This window comes from Dermacentor andersoni, chromosome 7 (genome assembly GCF_023375885.2).
Source record: "Dermacentor andersoni chromosome 7, qqDerAnde1_hic_scaffold, whole genome shotgun sequence".
NCBI lineage: Eukaryota > Metazoa > Arthropoda > Arachnida > Ixodida > Ixodidae > Dermacentor > Dermacentor andersoni.
The window spans coordinates 166,653,422-166,671,367 of NC_092820.1; the positions used below are offsets into that span (position 1 = coordinate 166,653,422).

Below are 17,946 nucleotides of genomic sequence, written 5' to 3' on the forward strand. Positions count from 1 at the left end.
ACATACTGTATTCTTTACTTTGAGGGTAAAAATGGCCCCCTCGTGTTTGCTAGCTATACGACGTGTCTGTCTTTTCCCCTTCTTTTGAGAGCCAGCTCATCCATATGTTGGGCAGTCTTAATGAGTTTTTGTGACCTTGCCTTCACTATTTCACGTGTGATTTCGCTCGGTGCCGCAACAGCGTTTTCGGAGACGTTCTTAGGGCTAATGGTCTCCTATATAACCCTGGCAAAGTGAGTGCTGTCACAGAGTTCTCTGAGGGGGGGGGGGGAGGACATGAAACGATGTGACAGCACACACTTTGCCAAGAACACGTTGGAAACCTTAGAGTGTCCATGCTTTGAAAAAAAATACTGCCTATATCCAAGTTCATTTTGTATCCAGACAATTTCCTGATAACGTGTTCTTGTGAAGTAGACGAGTAAAAAGACAAAGAACAGGTGAGAGACGTAGCACACACTACGACTGGACTAACAACTGCGCTTTATTGAACAAACCCGCCTCCTAGGAAAACGATGGATCTACTTATAACTTATGGTCTATGGCAACTATGGTAATTATATGGTATAACGATGGTCACTTATAACTTATAACAATGGTCTACTTATTTATAGGGACACATAATGCGGCTGGGAACAGAGAACAGGAAATCCGCTCGGGTAAGTACGGCTGTCACTACAATACAAGAGTCAACGCTACTCTAATGTAAAGCACATTCAACGACGACCTAACAACAGATGTTACGCTGTCCAGATCACCCCGCCTGGAGGCAGCTAGTTGAAACTGCAGTTTAGCTTTTCTATTTAGTAATTGAGATTCTGTGGTTACGAAATGTTTTTCTTTTTCTGCTGCGTACATCGGCTGTCGCTATCCCCAACTTGAACATTATAATTATAGCAGCTTGTATTATGACTTGAACGTTTAAGCCATGAGCAGACGTGAAAATTCCAGACAGGAGCTTCGTAGACAATGTGAATGTGTTTAGGAACAGGACAACCGAAAAGCAAAAATACGTCATTTGTGGCGAGAAAAGTCTCGCTGAACGACTGGGACTACGGGAATATGCTACATATAGTGGAGGGCTCAGGTTTTGTTTTGACTACCTGTAGTTCTTTCTCGTGCACATAATACTAGGCGCACGAGCGCTTGTGCACATTGCCTTCGTCTAAATGTGGTTTTTGGAGCTTGGGATCGCAATCGCGAAACAGTACGTAGCAGCAGAGCGCCATAATCGCTGAGCCAACACCGCGGGCACGAAGGTGATATTGTGTACACTTCTAAAAAACGGATGTCGACTAAAAGCCTTCAATCTGCTAGTACTAATGATGAATGACGAAATAAAATACAAAATACCAAACAATTATTTCTAATATGTGTGCAGAAGCGTACACCAGAAGACAGGAGCGCCGCCCATGCAGAGGTAGGTGCTGAAGGACGTGTTACTGTGTCGTTGTTTCTCTTTCCGGCTCTACTCTTGCACGAACTTTTAAAGTTTGTAAACAGGGATAAGGTGCCTCAGAAAGGCTGGCCAACGTTTCGATAGGAGGACCTATCTTCATCGAAGGCGGCCTCATCATACTCGGAATGTTAGGTTTAAAGGGTTAGTGCAGTGACGTCACATGCGGTTGTTGTCGGTGGTGGTTGGTTAACAACGACACGGGACGTCACTGCACTAACCCTTTAAAGCTAACATGCCGAGGATGACGAGGCCGCCTTCGACAACTATAGGTCATCCTATCGAAACGTTGGCCAGCCTTTCTGAGGCCCCTTATCCCTGTTTACAAACTTTATACCACAGTGTGCTATCTGTCAGCCCCTTTCTTGATGTTGGACGAACATTTAAACTAACATGAAATAACTTGATCCGCTTATTTTGTTGTTGCTCGTTATGTTTGTTTTTTGCGCCTAGATACACATCGCGAAAGTTACTTTTGGCAATTACTTATCAGAGAAATATACAATACGGGGTGCAATTTACAAGGATATACAGTGAATGCCATGCCGAATGACCAATTTAAATAAGCTTAAAGGGACACTAAAGCGAAACAATAAATCAGTTTAGACTAATGAAGCATTGTTTGAGAACCCTGCAGGTAGTCATTTCAAAAAAGTAGTTTGATTATTAGATGAGAAAATAAAGGTCCAAGTATTAGTATTTGAATTTCGCGCCGAAACCCCAGCGCCGGTACATCAGCGTGACGTCAGGGGCTCCAAAGTATGTTTGCGCATTTGGGCGGCGTTGGCTGAATAAAGATTCCCGAAACTTGCCATGTTTATTATTTGGTTCCTTTAGAACACAATGTAGTCAATCTGTACCGCTATATGTAATTAGTAGGCCCTAGAAGATGCCATCAAAATCCAAGACGTCACAGCCCCCAGGTGCGGGAACTTAAGTAGGCGTCGCCACCCGTATATCGTTGTTGCGCTGTTTCTGGCTTACCAAACGTCTTATCGCTGTAAGAGTGGTATTTTTGGTGTTGGAGAACGGTAATTTACTCATGCAGAAGAAATCATTTTTCTCTTTAGTGTCCCTTTAATAACACACGCTCCCTGTATGTTCTCAAGGCCTAGCCAAGAAAATTGTGCCAGGAAGTGGCAATGCGCATAAATTTCAGGTAAAGCAGTGTTCTCAGGAGAAAAGTTTCTTTAGTCATTTAGTAACTTAGGTGACACTGTTAGCGTACCTTTAAGAAACTTAGCACCCGCGGCGGTAGCTCAGTGGCTATCATGTTGCGCTACTGATGTAGAGTTCGCGGGTTCCATCACGGCCGCGGTGTCTGCCTCGTGATACGGGCGAAGAGCAATAAACGCTCGGCGCACCTGTTGCCCTTGGCGTGGTTTTGGCACGTAAAACCTCAGAGCTTGAGCCATTTAATTCAGAAATATTGCAAAAGTGTGTTTAAGACGTTTGTGTCGCGAGAATTAGGAAAGTTTATAGATGACTGCAAGTCTTACTATGCCGAACCTTGAGCCTCAGTGTGTGACTGGACACCGTTACTTTAATAGTATAGGTCAAATGGTCGCAAATAAATAAATTGGCATCAGAGCCTATGAGGAGCTAGGCAACGGAATTATTCATATTAGTAACCTTGCTCGTAGGTTTGAAGGATTACTGGGAGAAATTCCAGCACTTCGGGGTATTAACTGCGGGATGTTTGAACGTAGATTGTTGTATATACGGTTACGTGGCTCATGTGTGTCATACTTGCTCTTTTATGCGTCTATTTCTAGGAGCACGGCGTTCACACAACGCATTAAGGGATAAACGGCCGCATAATCCGACTCGTAAACCGAGTAAGTACAGCTTTCAAGTATCTCTGAAGTGAGATTCTTAGCGGATGCAATGAAGACTAAATGTGGAAGTGTGCTTGATACATATGTCACTGCCGAACCGGTAATTTCATGAAGTTGTATTGCCTTTTGAACAATGAGTATACATGAGCGTCCGTATAACTCAATAAACAGGTAGCACCTAAAAGAGGTAGCACCTTAAGAGGAAGCTTTAGCTCGGGTGCTCCTATCTAAATACATGTAAAAGGGGAATTCGTTTTTCTCGGCAACCACTGCACCAAATTTGACGGGGTTTGCTGCATTTAAAAGAAAAGCTTAAAATCTAGTGACTGTTGGTTTCGAATTTTCGATTTAGGTCGTCAAATTTTTATAAAAACTTGGCAAAAATCGCAAATTTTCAGAAAACGAAACTATCAAGTTTACTACTCCGTAACTCAGCAAGAAAAAATGATATCGATTTTCTGTGAATTGTACCTGATAGCACATCTAAAGCGGACAAAATTGATATGTTACACATGAACCTCAAAAAATTGAGTAATGTGTAATTACAACTTTTGCAGAACCTTCGTAAACAACGTAACAAAATCACGTAAGATGTAAACTGACGTATCAAATTTGTCCGCTTTGAATGGTCTAATGGATGCCGTTTACAGAATCGCGATATCTGTTCTTGATGCAGAGCTATTAGCTTGTAAACTTCGTGCTTCTATTTTTTTCAAACGTCTGAATTTTTGAAAATCCTTTTAACAAAATTCAAGCCCTAAATCAAAATTCCGCTTCCAACAGTCACTAGAATTTAACTTTCTCTCTCGAATGCAACAAATTTCATTAAAATTGGTCCAGGGGTTATCTCAGAAAAACGTTTTTGCGATTTTACATGTATTTGAATAGGCCGCGTCGGAGTTGGGCCCGAGCTAAAGCTTCCTCTTAAGAGAAAAAAATGGCTCTAGGCAGCTCATGTAATGCGCTGATTAGATAACCGTTGCACCATTAGGGCGACAGAATGGGTACCAAGAGAAGGGAAGCGCAGTAGACGACGACAGAAGACTAGGTGGTGCGACGAAATCAGGAAATTTGTGGGTGCTAGTTGGAATCGGCTGGCGCATAACAGGAGTAATTGGAGATCGCGGGGACAGGCCTTCGTCCTGCAGTGGACATAAAATAGGCTGATGATGGTGATGACCTAATTAACTCCCAGCCTTTATATTGACACGTGTGCCTGTTTTATCCTTTTCTCGGGTCATCATCATCAGCCTGGTTACGCCTACTGCAGGGCAAAGGCCTCTCCCATACTTCTCCAATTACCCCGGTCATGTACTAAATGTGGCCATGTCGTCCCTGCAAACTTCTTAATCTCATCCGCCCACCTAACTTTCTGCCGCCCCCTGCTACGCTTCCCTTCCCTTGGAATCCAGTCCGTAACTCTTAATGACCATCGGTTATCTTCTCTCCTCATTACATGTCCTGGCCATGGCCATTTCTTTTCTTGATTTGAACTAAGATGCCATTACCTCGTGTTTGTTCCCTCACCCAATCGGCTCTTTTCTTATCCCTTAACGTTACCCCCATCATTCTCCTTTCCACAGCTCGTTGCATCGTCCTCAATTTAAGTAGAACCCTTTTCGTAAGCCTCCAGGTTTCTGCCCCGTACGTGAGTACTGGTAAGACACAGCTGTTATACCCTTTTATCTTGAGGGAAAATGGCATCCTGCTGTTCATGATCGGAAAATGCCTGCCAAACGCACCACAGCCCATTCTTATTCTGATTATTTCAGTCTCATGATCCGGATCCGCGGTGACTACCTGAACTAAGTAGATGTATTTCCTTACCACTTCCAGTGCCTCGCTACCTATCGTAAACTGATGTTCTCTACCGAGACTCTTCAACATTACTTTAGTTTTCTGCAGATTAATTTTTAGACCCACCCTTCTGCTTTGCCTCTCCAGATCAGCGAGCATGCATTGCAATTGTTACCCTGAGTTACTAAGCAAGGCAATATCATCAGCGAATCGCAAGTTACTACGGTATTCTCCATTAACTCTTATCCCCAATTCTTCCCCATCCAGGTCTCTGAATACCTCCTGTAAACACGCTGTGAATAGCATTTGAGAGATCATATCTGCCTGCCTGACTCCTTTCTTTATTGGGATTTTGTTGCATTCTTTATGGAGGACTACTGTGGCTGTGGAGCTGCTATAGATGTCATTCAGTATTTTTACATACGGCTCGTCTACAACCTGATTCTGTAATGCCTCCATGACTGCTGAGATTTCGGCTGAATCAAACGCTTTCTCGTAATCAATGAAAGCTATATATAAGGGTTGGTTATATTCCGCACATTTCTCTATCACCTGAGTGATAGTGTGAATACGGTCTATTGTTGTGTAGCCTTTACAGAATCCTGCCAGGTTCTTTGGTTGACAGAAGTCTAAGGTGTTCCGGATTCTATTTGCTATTACCTTAGTAAATACTTTGTAGGCAACGGTCAGTATGCTGATCGGTCTATATTTTTTCAATTCTTTGGCGTCCTCTTTTTATGGATTAGGATTATGCTAGCGTTCTTCCAGGATTCCGGTACGCTCGAGGTAATGAGGCATTGCGTATACAGGGTGGCCAGTTTTCTAGAACAATCTGCCCACCATCCTTCAACAAATCTGCTGTTACCTGATCCTCCCCAGCTGCCTTCCCCCTTCTCATAGCTCCCAAGGCTTTGGTTACTTCTTCCGGCGTTATTTGAGGGTTTTAGAATTCCTCTAGACTATTCTCTCTTCCATTATCGTCGTGGGTGCCACTGGTACTGTATAAATCTCTATAGAACTCCTCAGCCACTTGAACTATTTCATCCATATTAGTAATGATATTGCCGGCTTTGTCTCTTAACGCATACATCTGAGTCTTGCTAATTCCTAGTTTCTTCTTCACTGCTTTTAGGCTTCTTGAGTTCCTGAGAGCATATGGAATTCTATCAATTCTGTCTTACGCTTGTTGATTAACATCGAAAGTTCTGCCAGTTCTATTCTAGCTGTAGGGTTAGAGGCTTTCACACATTGGCGTTTCTTGATCAGATCTTAATGATGTACATAAGATTGTCGTTCATTGCATCAACACTATGGTCCTCTTCCTGCGTTTAGGCCGAATACCTGATCAGTAGCTTGATCCGGAATTCCTCTATTTTCCCTCTTACCGCTAACTCATTGAGCGGCTTGTTATGTACCAGTTTCTTCCGTTCCCTCCTCAAGTCTAGGATAATTCGAGTTCTTACCGTCCTATGGTCACTGCAGCGCACCTTGCCAAGAACGTCCACATCTTGTATGATGCCAGGGTTAGCGCAGAGTATAAAGTTTAGTTCATTTCTAGTCTCGTCATTCGGGCTCCTCCACGTCCACTTTCGGCTATCCGGCTTGCGGAAGAAGGTATTCATTATCCCCATATTATTCCGTTCTGCAAAGTCTACTAATTACTCTCCCCTGCTATTCCTAGTGCCTATGCCATATTCTTCCACTGACTAGTCTCCAGCCTGCTTCTTGCCTACCTTGGCATTGAAGTCACCCATCAGTATAGTGTATTTTGTTTTGACTTTACCCATCGCGGATTCCACGTCTTCATAGAAGCTTTCGACTTCCTGGTCATCATGACTGGATGTACGGGCGTAGACCTGTACGACCTTAAATTTGTACATCTTACTAAGTTTCACAAGATCTGGCACCCTCTCGTTAATGCTGTGGAATTCCTGTATGTTACCAGCTATATTCTTATTAATCAGGAATCCGACTCGTAGTTCTCGTCTCTCCGCTAAGCCCCGGTAGCACAGGACGCGCCGCTTTTTAGCACTCTATATGCTGCATTTGTCCTCCTAACTTCACTGAGCCCTATTATATCCCATTTACTGCCCTCTAATTCCTCCAATAGCACTGCTAGACTCGCCTCACTAGATAATGTTCTAGCATTTAACGTTGCCAGGTTTAGATTGCAATGGCGGCCTGTCCGGATCCAGGGATTCTTAGCACCGTCTGCGGCGTCACAGGTCTGACCGCCGCCGTGGTCAGTTGCTTGCAGCTGCTGGGGACTGAGGGCCGGGGTTTGATTGTTGTATTCATATAGGAGGTACCAAAAAATTATGACGTTTTATGTGGCAAAACCACTTTCTAATTATGAGGCACGCTGTAGTGGAGGACTCCGGGAATTTCGACCCCCTGAGGTTCTTTAACGTGCACATTAATCTAAGTACACGGGTGTTTTCACATTCCGCCCCCATCGAAATGAGGCCGCCATGGCCGGGATTCGATCCCGTGATCTCGTGCTCAGCAGCCCAACACAATAGCCACTGAGCAAACACGGCGTGTGGGACAGAATTTCACCCACCAAACACTTAATGTTATCGCTCAGCGCAAGGCGCACCCACATGATTGGGACTTACTGGAATGTTATCGATGCTTCTATTTCATCGAAGCTAGTGTAATCTGACTGCATGTGCGACGCGAATTGTGTACTACTTTCTGGAAGGCGCTCGCGTACCAGCGATTACTGTGGAACCTTCGAGGAGTCATGTATTAAAGCCGACGCGCCTGACTGGCATATCAGATTTAGACGATCGCCGACTGTACTTGGCGCCATGGTTGTGCTTTAAAATGTAGCCTGTTTTTTTTTTTTTTTGTGGGCACAGGTTCGCCCAATAAAAAGTTATTTACACTTTTGCTGCTGTGTTTTTCATCGTCACTACCACGTGACAATAATATGTTCTTATATCATATAATCCTAAATACATATAAGACTGAAAAATAATTTGAGGGAAGCTATGTTTCAAAGCCAGAAGAAATTGGAATGAAGGAAACTTTTTTTTTGTACGTTGTTTTGTCCCGGATGACAATGAAGTAATCACGCTATAGGGTTTTGTGAATTACGACATGTTGCAACCGAGAAGCTAATGCTAACAAGTATTTCATTAAAGATAGTCGAAAACAGTATACATGGATAAGCATACGCTGAGAAAGTTATACAAACTGGCAGCCATAAAAAAATTGGTTTAAAAGAACTTCCACTTCTCCACACAAGGAAGCACGGGCGCATAGCCGGATGCTAACTTAAACTGAGTCAGCTGAAAAAGTGCCTTTTTAAAATAATTTCTGCTGCTATTCTAACAAAGTGACATTTTTATATTACGCGTATCAAAGCAATAGCAATCGTATTCGTTTGAAATGCGGCCGCCGATAACCTCAAGACCAATTTTACGCTGGCGATTGCCATTAGGTCGCAGCCTCCAAAGGTGCAAGGAAGTGGCCAAACCTCAGCGTGATGCGATGCATAGGCACACGTGACATATGAGAGTGAGGGAGAGTCATATTATTACGATGTCATCGAGCGATGCTCAAGAGACGAGCCGCCGCGAGAACGACGAAGTTAGTCGGTGCCCTAGGCACGAGCGAGTGTCAGCCTGGCTGCCTGGCTCCAGTGTAAATAGCTTGTAAGTAGCATCTTTCGTCTGTGTCTTTCCACACGTAACACTTCTGGTGGAGGTGCTGGGTAGCCGTGCAATGTGGTGTGAGATACGGCGGCTCTTAGCCTGTTCAAGGCGACGTCATTCTTTTATAATGGCGTCGATAGTCGAGACCTTGCCGAAAACAAGCAAATTGAAAGAGTCGTCGGTGATGCCTTTTAGCACATGTGCCACTTTATCGTATGGCTCTGTAGATGACGGAACACGAGACGCAAGAGCCTTTGTCGCGGCAGCCTTGCGCCCAATGGGGTCGCCGAACAGTTCCCGTAGCTTTCCTTTGAAAGTGTCCCAACTGGTTATTTCGTCATCATGTGTTTGGTGCCATAGGCATGGGGTGCCGCCGAGATAAAAGATGACATTGGCGAGCATAATCGTTGGGTCCCACCTGTTATTAGCACTGGCGTGCTCATAGAGCTTGATCCAGTCGTCGACATCCTGTCCCTGCAGGCCAGAGAACACACCTGGGTCACGATGTGAGGCAACCGTGACGATTGGAGCAGTCGAACAAGCCGAAGTGGACTGTTGTCCTTCCCACCAGTTCCTGATGGCGAGTACCTCGTCACTCCTCTGCCCGACATCCCAATGCAGCATGACGTCACCGTGCCTCACAGTATACTTACTATTACTGCGAACCACACTCGCATGCCTGTCTGTAACTTTGGATTGGCAAAGCAAATTCTACCGCAAGGTATTTGCCTTGCCGCCATTGATTGTCTCGGCGACCAATACGTGGCAGCGTTATCGACCGATGGTTCTCGCAAGCTTAGCATGCCCCTCGCGCCAGCCTCGGACATCGATCCCAACATAAAGAAAATGGTTGCGACGGACCTGTCCTCTACGCAGGCTGAAGACCTTTGCGAAGTATTATCGTCCTACCACGATATTTTCGGCTTCGATGATCGCCCTTTAGGCCAGACGCTCGCGGTCAAGCATCGGATTCTTACTGGCGATGCTGCGCCTATTCACCGACGACCGTATCGAGTTTCTGTGTCGGAAAGCCGAGTAATTCAAGATGAAGTGAACAAAATGCTCGATAAGAACATCACTGAGCCTTCATCGAGTCCCTGGGCGTCACCTGTGGTGTTGGTTAAGAAGAAGGACGGCACGTGGCGCTTCTGTGTAGACTACCGTCATCTGAACAGCATTACAAAGAAGGACGTCTACCCGCTCCCACGTATAGACGACGCCCTTGACTGCCTGCACAGTTCCAGCTATTTCTCGTCTGTTGATCTTCGTTCGGGATATTGGCAGATTGCTGTTGACGATATGAACAGAGAAAAAACCGCGTTCATCACACCTGATGGCCTAGACCAATTTAATGTAATGCCGTTTGGATTATGCAACGCCCCTGCCACCTTTGAGCGTATGATGGACTCCTTGCTCCAAGGTTTCAAATGGTCCACATGCATCTGCTACCTCGACGACGTCATCATCTTCTCGCCAACGTTCGACACTCACCTTGAGCGTCTCACAACTATACTTGATGTATTTCGAAAGGCGAAGCTGCAACTTAACTTGTCCAAATGTCGTTTTGGCCACCGACAAATTACTCTTCTGGGCCATGTCGTTGATGCTTCCGGAGTACAGCCTGATCCCGACAAAACTCGCGCTGTCCGAGAGTTTCCGGTTCCGAGGACAGCCGCAGACGTTCGAAGTTTTGTAGGGCTGTGCTCGTACTTTCGTCGTTTTGTTCCAGATTTTGTGACAATTGCTAGGCCCCTAACTAATCTTTTGAAGAAAGGCGTACAATTCTCGTGGGGTACTGCAGAAGCCACCGCCTTCTCTCGTCTCGTCGCTCTTCTAACCTCACCACCCATTCTCGCCCACTTCGACCCTGATGCCCCTACAGAATTACGTACAGATGCCAGCGGTCATGACGTAGGTGCCGTCTTGGCCCAGCGTCAGCGTGGCAAGGATCGCGTTATTGCTTATGCGAGCCGCCTCCTAGCACCATTGGAGCGCAACTATTCCATTACGGAACGCGAATGCCTTGCTGTTGTCTGGGCGGTTGCGAAGTTCCGTTTTTACCTTTACGGTCGCCCTTTTTCCGTAGTCACTGACCATCATGCTCTCTGCTGGCTCTCATCGCTAAAAGATCCTACAGGCCGGCTTCGTCGATGGGCTTTGAGGCTACATAAATTTTCATGTTCTGTGGTGTACAATTCTGGCCGCCTGCACCAAGACGCTGACAGTGTGTCGCGTTACCCTGTTGACGACTCTGACTCCTCCAATATTTTCAGTGCTTCTTGCTTATACTCTGTATCCTAGCTGCTTCATTTCGCCGACGAGCAACGCCGTGACGCCTACATCAGAGCACTCATCGACCGTTTGAACACTCTCCGGCCGATGCTGCTGTACGCCTCTTCGTCCTCCGCGACGGTACTCTGTACCGTCGTAACCTTTATCCAGACGGCTCTGAGTTCCTGCTTGTCATACCTAAACACCTCCGCTCAACCGTTCTAGAAGAGCTTCACGACGCACCAACGGCAGGACACCTCGGCGTATCTCGAACCTATGACCGTGTACGTCGCCGTTGCTTCTGGCCGGGCCTTGCCCGTTCCGTACGACGTTACGTCGCCGCTTGCGAACTTTGCCAGCGACGCAAGAAGCCTTCCCAGCTCCCCGCTGGTTACCTGCAGCCGCTCGACATCCCTGCCGAGCCCTTCCATCGTGTCGGCTTGGACCTTCTCGGCCCATTTCCGGAATCCGCATCAGGAAACAAGTGGGTTGCAGTCGCGGCGGACTACGCGACCAGCTATGCCATAACCCGTGCTCTTCCGACCAGTTGCGCAACTGATGTTGCGGACTTTCTCCTACATGATATCATTTTGATGCATGGTGCTCCGCGTCAATTGCTTACAGACCGCGGCCGCACCTTTCTGGCCAAAGTCATTGACGACATCATGCGTGCCTGCTCAATACAGCATAAATTTACCACCTCCTACCACCCCCAAACGAACGGCCTCACTGAGCGTTTGAACCACACCCTTACAGACATGCTATCCAAATACGTTTCAGACGACCACCGCGACTGGGACCTGGCTCTACCTTACATTAGCTTTGCATACAACTCTTCCCGTCTCGAAACTGCTGGCTTTTCCCCGTTTTACCTTTTGTATGGCCGCGAACCGCCGCTACCACTGGACACTGTGCTTCCCTCCGCCACAGTTTCAACTAGCGATTATGCCCGTGATGCAATCGCCCATACTGACCATGCTCGCCAACTTGCGCGCGCTCGTCTACAAGTGTCTCAAGACAAGCAGAAACAACGCTACGACCTCCGTCACCGTGATGTACATTTTGTGCCCGGCGCCCTCGTATTGCTTTGGTCACCATCGCGTAAAGTCGGCCTTTGTGAAAAACTGATTTCCTGTTACACAGGCCCATATCGCGTGATACGCAAAGTGACCGATGTCCCCTGTGAAATCATTATAGCCACGCCCACTACGTCCTCCACTGTGACAACCAGTGACATTGTCCACGTTGCCCGACTCCCGCCCTACAACTCTCTATGCACCTTGGATATTTAACAACACCGTGACGGTGCTTTTGGCGCCGGGGGGTAATATTACGATGTCATCGAGCGATGCTCAAGAGACGAGCCGCCGCGAGAACGGCGAAGTTGGTCGGTGCCCTTGGCACGAGCGAGTGTCAGCCTGGCTGCCTGGCTCCAGTGTAAATAGCGTGTAAATAGCATTTTCGACTGTGTCTTTCCACACGTAACATTTCCTATTGGCCACCACAAGTTCGACAAATTATGTAGTTAGCATTGCTGATATAGTTTCCAGTAGTTTTGAGTACAATAGGTTTGTGATTTGGTTTTTTACGATGTCGGCAATTTCCTGCAACACGTTATGATCTGTACAAGAATCTTTCGCTCAGGAAATCATTGTCTGCAGCATGACGATTCCAAACGCCATTCTGAACATCTCTCTCAATGACTGCTAGAGTATCGAAATATTCGTATTCTATGCATAACAAAGCCCCTTTTCCTTCGCTACCGATTGCCTTCTTACAAAACAGTGCGATGTACTTTTAGTGCACTGGGAATACACGAGCACCTCTAGCGTATTAGTGTTACAAGAGGAAATAAGTCCAAAATAAATATTTGCACTACTTTGCCCAACCGTTGTCGATCTACCTACTCCACGAATATGGACTACGGATAGAGACATTTGGAGGATAAAGCAGAAAGCGTCGAACAACAGCAGAGTAAGGTGCTTGTTCATCGGTGCAGAAGAATACCGAAATACAGTTATGCGAAGAACAAACACTCCACGGAAAAGACAAAACAAACAGAAAAGTTACCTCAATACTTCGATTGCTCTACTGCCATAACCTCTAAAAGCAGCAAGCGCGTCCCTGTGACCGCTATATAAGCGTAATTCTGTATGCCTTTAGGCTTTCGAACAACTCACTGTATGTGTAAAACGAGAACAAAAGGTAAAGACGGGAGCCAACGTTTCAATAAGTTCACTTGTCGAAAGGTTGGCTTCCGCTTTTACCTTGTTCTGCTTTTGCTCATCGTCTTGAATTTCCATCTCCCGTCTTCCCCGTGTTTTCACTGTACATGTGTTTTATAACAACAAGAACACCACATCAGGTGATGTGAAGGCAGCGATTCCTATAACTTGTTCCCTTTATGACTGTATATGCGGTAAGTCAAAGTTTTACTTGTCGGGAAGTGGATATAGGAAAATGATAGGAGTAGACGTAGTTCAGGTATGCCAAATGGTGAAGATATGTTAGAATCAATAATAGGGGAAGGTACAATCACCAGGCGTATCTCTTGCCATGAAGTCGTTGTTTGAATCAGCAGAAATTTGGAGCCAGATGTCTTTACTTCATGGTGGTGGCGTTTTCTTGCTTATTATTGATGCAAGACTCTTGCGAAAGTTGAAGAACAATGGTTATTCCCATGTTTGTCAGCTCTTCTTTTTTAACAAATAAATACACGCTAGCGAAATTGACTTTATTCAACAGAAACTGTTTACTGAAAATTCAAGTACTAAAGGGACCCAGCTGCGCGTTATTTAGTCTGCGAATAACTTTTATTGAAATGCTTTTTTGTACGATTTCAAGCTGAATAAAAGAGTCACCAATGCTGGTGTCTGGATAAGAAACGTACTCAACCAGACGTTCCCTGTTTAAGCAGACAAAAAGTATTTGTTTCCTTATAGATTTCGCTGTCCCATAGATAACATAAGGTCAGTGCTAGACATAAGGCCATTGTGATCAGTGCCTTTTTTTGTATTCGCGCACCGGAACTCCACGGCACCAGAAAAGAGGAACAACAGGCTTTAATTTGAACGTCCTGAAGCTTGAGCTCCCAATGGGAGCCCATTTGCTCGGGCCTGGGACCCTTCACTGTTTTTACAAGAGCACTACTTGTTTTATCTGCTGGATTTCGGCCCTCTGGTTACGTATACCTCGCGGCGTTCTGTGGAATCAATCTGAATTAGTTCTCCGAACACCGCGCCATTTTATTAAAACGCCTCAGCGTCGGCCGCAATAAAAAGAAAGGAAAAACGTCAATTTGGTTTATATGCGATGTTATTGGTGTGCATAAAGTCACAACGTGCGTATATGTACTTCTAGGTGGACCAAGATACGCTGTCGGAAAGCCGGGGTCACGCAATACAAGTGAGTAGTAAATACACGTGACAACTGAATTTTACTCTTGCGTCTGGTGACTACATATATGATTCATCTGTACAGGTGACTTCAGAAGCATTCAAATGTGGTCTTTTTTGTTTTGTTTACTGAACCGCCTTTGTGTACATGTGCGCCTTTCATTACCAACGTGCTACTTGTGCTCTCACATGACTATTACAAGCAAGTGACTAAATTGATTCAAGTGCGCACGAGAAAGTCAAAAAGAAATATGAACCAAAGTCAAGAATTATAGCACGGCTACGCTTGTCATAGAAGAAGAAACCTAATAGTAAAGAAAATTGACAAAAACTACATATAAGCTAGCTCGAAGCAGACGCTGACAAGACCCTAACGTTGTCACAGAGTTAAGTATAAAATGATCAAGAGTTGCCGGGCGAAGGAAGGGAAGTGGAAAGAGAAGCCTCAGCTTGTAGTGTACGTTTCGACAAGAAAACTTCTGTTTATCCGGGCACGACTGTTGCGATAATTGATGACGAGTCTCCGATTCAAAGCTTGGCTCGATGCAGAGTTTGCTTTGTTCCGCCACCGCTGATCACTTTCTCTCTGTCAGTAAGCCCAAAAGATTAAATGTTGTGAAGAAGAGTTGTTATCACGCAGTAATAAAAATTACACAATTTTTGTCCAGAAAAGTGCCTTATGCATCCATATAAATGTCACAAGCTGCTAATTAGTCGCAAATTAAGGGCAAGGCCTAGTAATTGCCCCGCCACTTTCGCTAAGCGTCTGGAGCAGGTTCGAATGAGATTTTCTTCCCCAGCACACCATTAAAATGACGCCTGATGTGCGTCTGTAACCGCAGCCGCAGATGTTGCGCAGTCGCGGAGGCTACGTAAGCAAAATGGCTCGCCCACGATTGATTCAGATGGCAAAACACCCCGTCACTCAGAATTAGGATGTTTAAGTTTTTCTGACATTTTGTTACAAGCATTACCACGCATTAATGCTTGCGTTTCAACAGACACAGCCATACAAATTAAAGAAAAACTCGTGTTCATTGTTTGGTGATCGTCGCAATGCGGCATTTATAGTGAACGAACCAGACCCCACGCCGCAAGGTGATCCCGCCTTGACAGAGTTCGCGAACTGCGCAACCGGCCACAGTTCGGTCATTCATTCAGCTGCTCTTTCGAAGTGGCTGTTTTCCAGCTTGACGACCACAGTTTCTTTAAACAGCCTAGAGGTGAGAGGACATGCTCGTTTAATATGAGCTGGGGAGGCTGTTACGTACCGTTTTTACACAATAACATATTAATAAGACCGCACATACCACTCCCACAGGCTTGCGTGGCCTACACACTAAACCTAATATGACTAAAATGAGTAGGCAGTTGTCGCTTTGGGGTAGTACCTGAGTGTCCACAACGGTTACCTCTAAGGAATTACGAACAAATGTAACATGATCAACTGTTAGTCTCCAGCAGTTAGACTCATGTAGATTAACAATTGCTCCTAAGCATACATGTTTGGAAACTAAATGTTTACGCCTTCATGTGCTTTCCTCAGGCCAATAGTTTTACCCGTGCAACTAACCGTTAATCTTCACAAATGTAGCGCGAGGAGGGGTAACGTGTTCTCGTTTATGTTATGAGAAGACGGCCCGTAGTCCCTGGACAGACGGAAACAAAACTATGCTGTTATTCCCGAGTGGTAATTTTTGGGTGACATGATCGCTTTCTCGTGATTTCGCGCGATTGGGCGCGCACACGTCAGCGTCGACGGCGCACAAATTTTCTTGCACTATACCGAGTCACACAATGTCTGGCAACACTGTCGGCCGTGTACATCGACGCGTCTTGCGCCGGACTTCACGCGAAGCCTAGAAAAAGTGACCGTATTTCCCGGAAGCGAACGTTCTAGATGCCACCCCTGCTGGTGTCTTGATTGCATGAATGTCGTAGCCAGTCAGGCAAAGCATATGAAAAGATTTTAAAGGGCCCCTGAAACGGTTCGGACAAATTTTGTAGACGCGTAGGGTAGAGCTTAAGTAGAACATTCGCACCACAATTTAAGTGAAGCGTTACGTATTAATGGAGAAACAAGCGATTACAAGTTACCCTCCTCCCTAGCCATGCTTTTCCTCCTCAACTCATTCGCCGAGCGATCGGGGCCAAGCTCCGCCTTCACTGGTTCTGCGTCACGGTGCGACGTCACATTGTCCACTTCCAGTTGTTTTGGAGCCCGCCCCTCCCGCGCGAAACCTCTCCGCTAGCCGCTTGGCCGTCGACCCCAAGCGAGAGCTATCAAAGCACCGTGCATTGCAAGCATTTTGTCGCAGCGCCGAACGTGTCTGATATTCCGGTAACCACACGCTAGCTGAACGTTTCGACGGAACGGCGGAGGCATAAACTCAAGCTGATGAAGGAACTTTAGCGTAGACGTACGTTAGCTGCCTGATCGGTCTTCACGGTCCAGCCACCTGTTGGCGCAGAGCATAACCAGCCAAAGAAAGAGCTAATATTGCTCTAACAAAGTGTAAAACATTTTAAACATTTACAAAAACAAAGTGTTAACGATTACACTCCTGCGAAAAAATTTACACCAGCAGCAAAGAATACATTTTGTTACTGCTACTGTGTCTGGTTGAGCTCTATGCCACCAGGTGGCTGCACCGTGCAGACCATTCACATTTGCGTTTCTGTTCATCCCATGAAACGACACGCAAGGGGACAGGGCCTGGCCATGTCCCCTTGCGCTTGCGTTTACCCTAATACCGGACTCGCGAAACGCTATTGCGTTAGTAACCTTCCGGCGCAAAGTGACGGCCGCAATCGCGCAAATCCTGGTGCCGATCGGATAGCGGCAGTCCGATGAGCTGCAGCCAGTTCGCTCGTCAACTGGCTTGCAGAGGGACACGATGTCGCAGCTTGACATATTGCGAGTCGCTACGTTTGCAGTCCACAACGCAACAAAGTCGAATCATAGCGCTCGCGAAAAGACAGTCCGACACTGACGGCGCAGCTCTCGTCAAAGAGGGAGCACGTTTTAACACAAGCAGACGAAGTGTCACTTGCTGTGTGCCGGAAGTGCTTAAGTGCACTAAAAAATTGTTCTTGCGCATTCCCTTTATGTTACTTTCTTTTTATAAAAAGAAATTAAGTAACATTCCAACTATTACGAACATCATTTGTTTAGCATAAAGTTGGAAAAATTATCGATCACGTGTCCTGGTCAGCCAATCGGATAGCTCGCCCCACTGACGTCATATGGGTGATTTGCGTCATATGGGTAGGGGCGGCTTAAAATTCCGCCGCGCAGTGTGCTGCGATCGCCAGCGATGTGCATTCTTAATACTTTATAACAAAATACACGATTTACGCGGAGCACTTAGATGCGTCAATTAATGATCAGAAGGACCTACTATAACGACTCAGTACGTTTGTAGAAAATCGTCAATATCGTTTAAGGGTCCCTTTAAGAAACCAACCATTTAATAGTGCCACATAGTAGTGCGAGCGAGAAGGAGGAAACAGAGGGACCGATTTTT

At 45.9% G+C, this 17,946-nt stretch overlaps 1 protein-coding gene and 1 long non-coding RNA gene across 6 annotated transcripts in view; one reads left to right on the forward strand and one right to left on the reverse strand.

Moving 5' to 3' along the window:
• Window positions 1-17,946, reverse strand: part of LOC129385288 (uncharacterized) — a 482,098-nt gene that overhangs the window by 177,604 nt on the left and 286,548 nt on the right. The gene's annotated exons all lie outside the window — the stretch shown is intronic.
• Window positions 1-17,946, forward strand: part of LOC140219526 (uncharacterized) — an 80,696-nt gene that overhangs the window by 17,374 nt on the left and 45,376 nt on the right. For all 4 annotated transcript variants that reach the window (XM_072289385.1, XM_072289387.1, XM_072289386.1 and 1 more), the window contains exons 2-5: window positions 615-659; window positions 1,382-1,420; window positions 3,232-3,294; window positions 14,385-14,429. In XM_072289385.1, coding sequence (XP_072145486.1) covers window positions 615-659; window positions 1,382-1,420; window positions 3,232-3,294; window positions 14,385-14,429 — 192 coding nt within the window. The remainder of the gene's footprint in view (window positions 1-614; window positions 660-1,381; window positions 1,421-3,231; window positions 3,295-14,384; window positions 14,430-17,946) is intronic.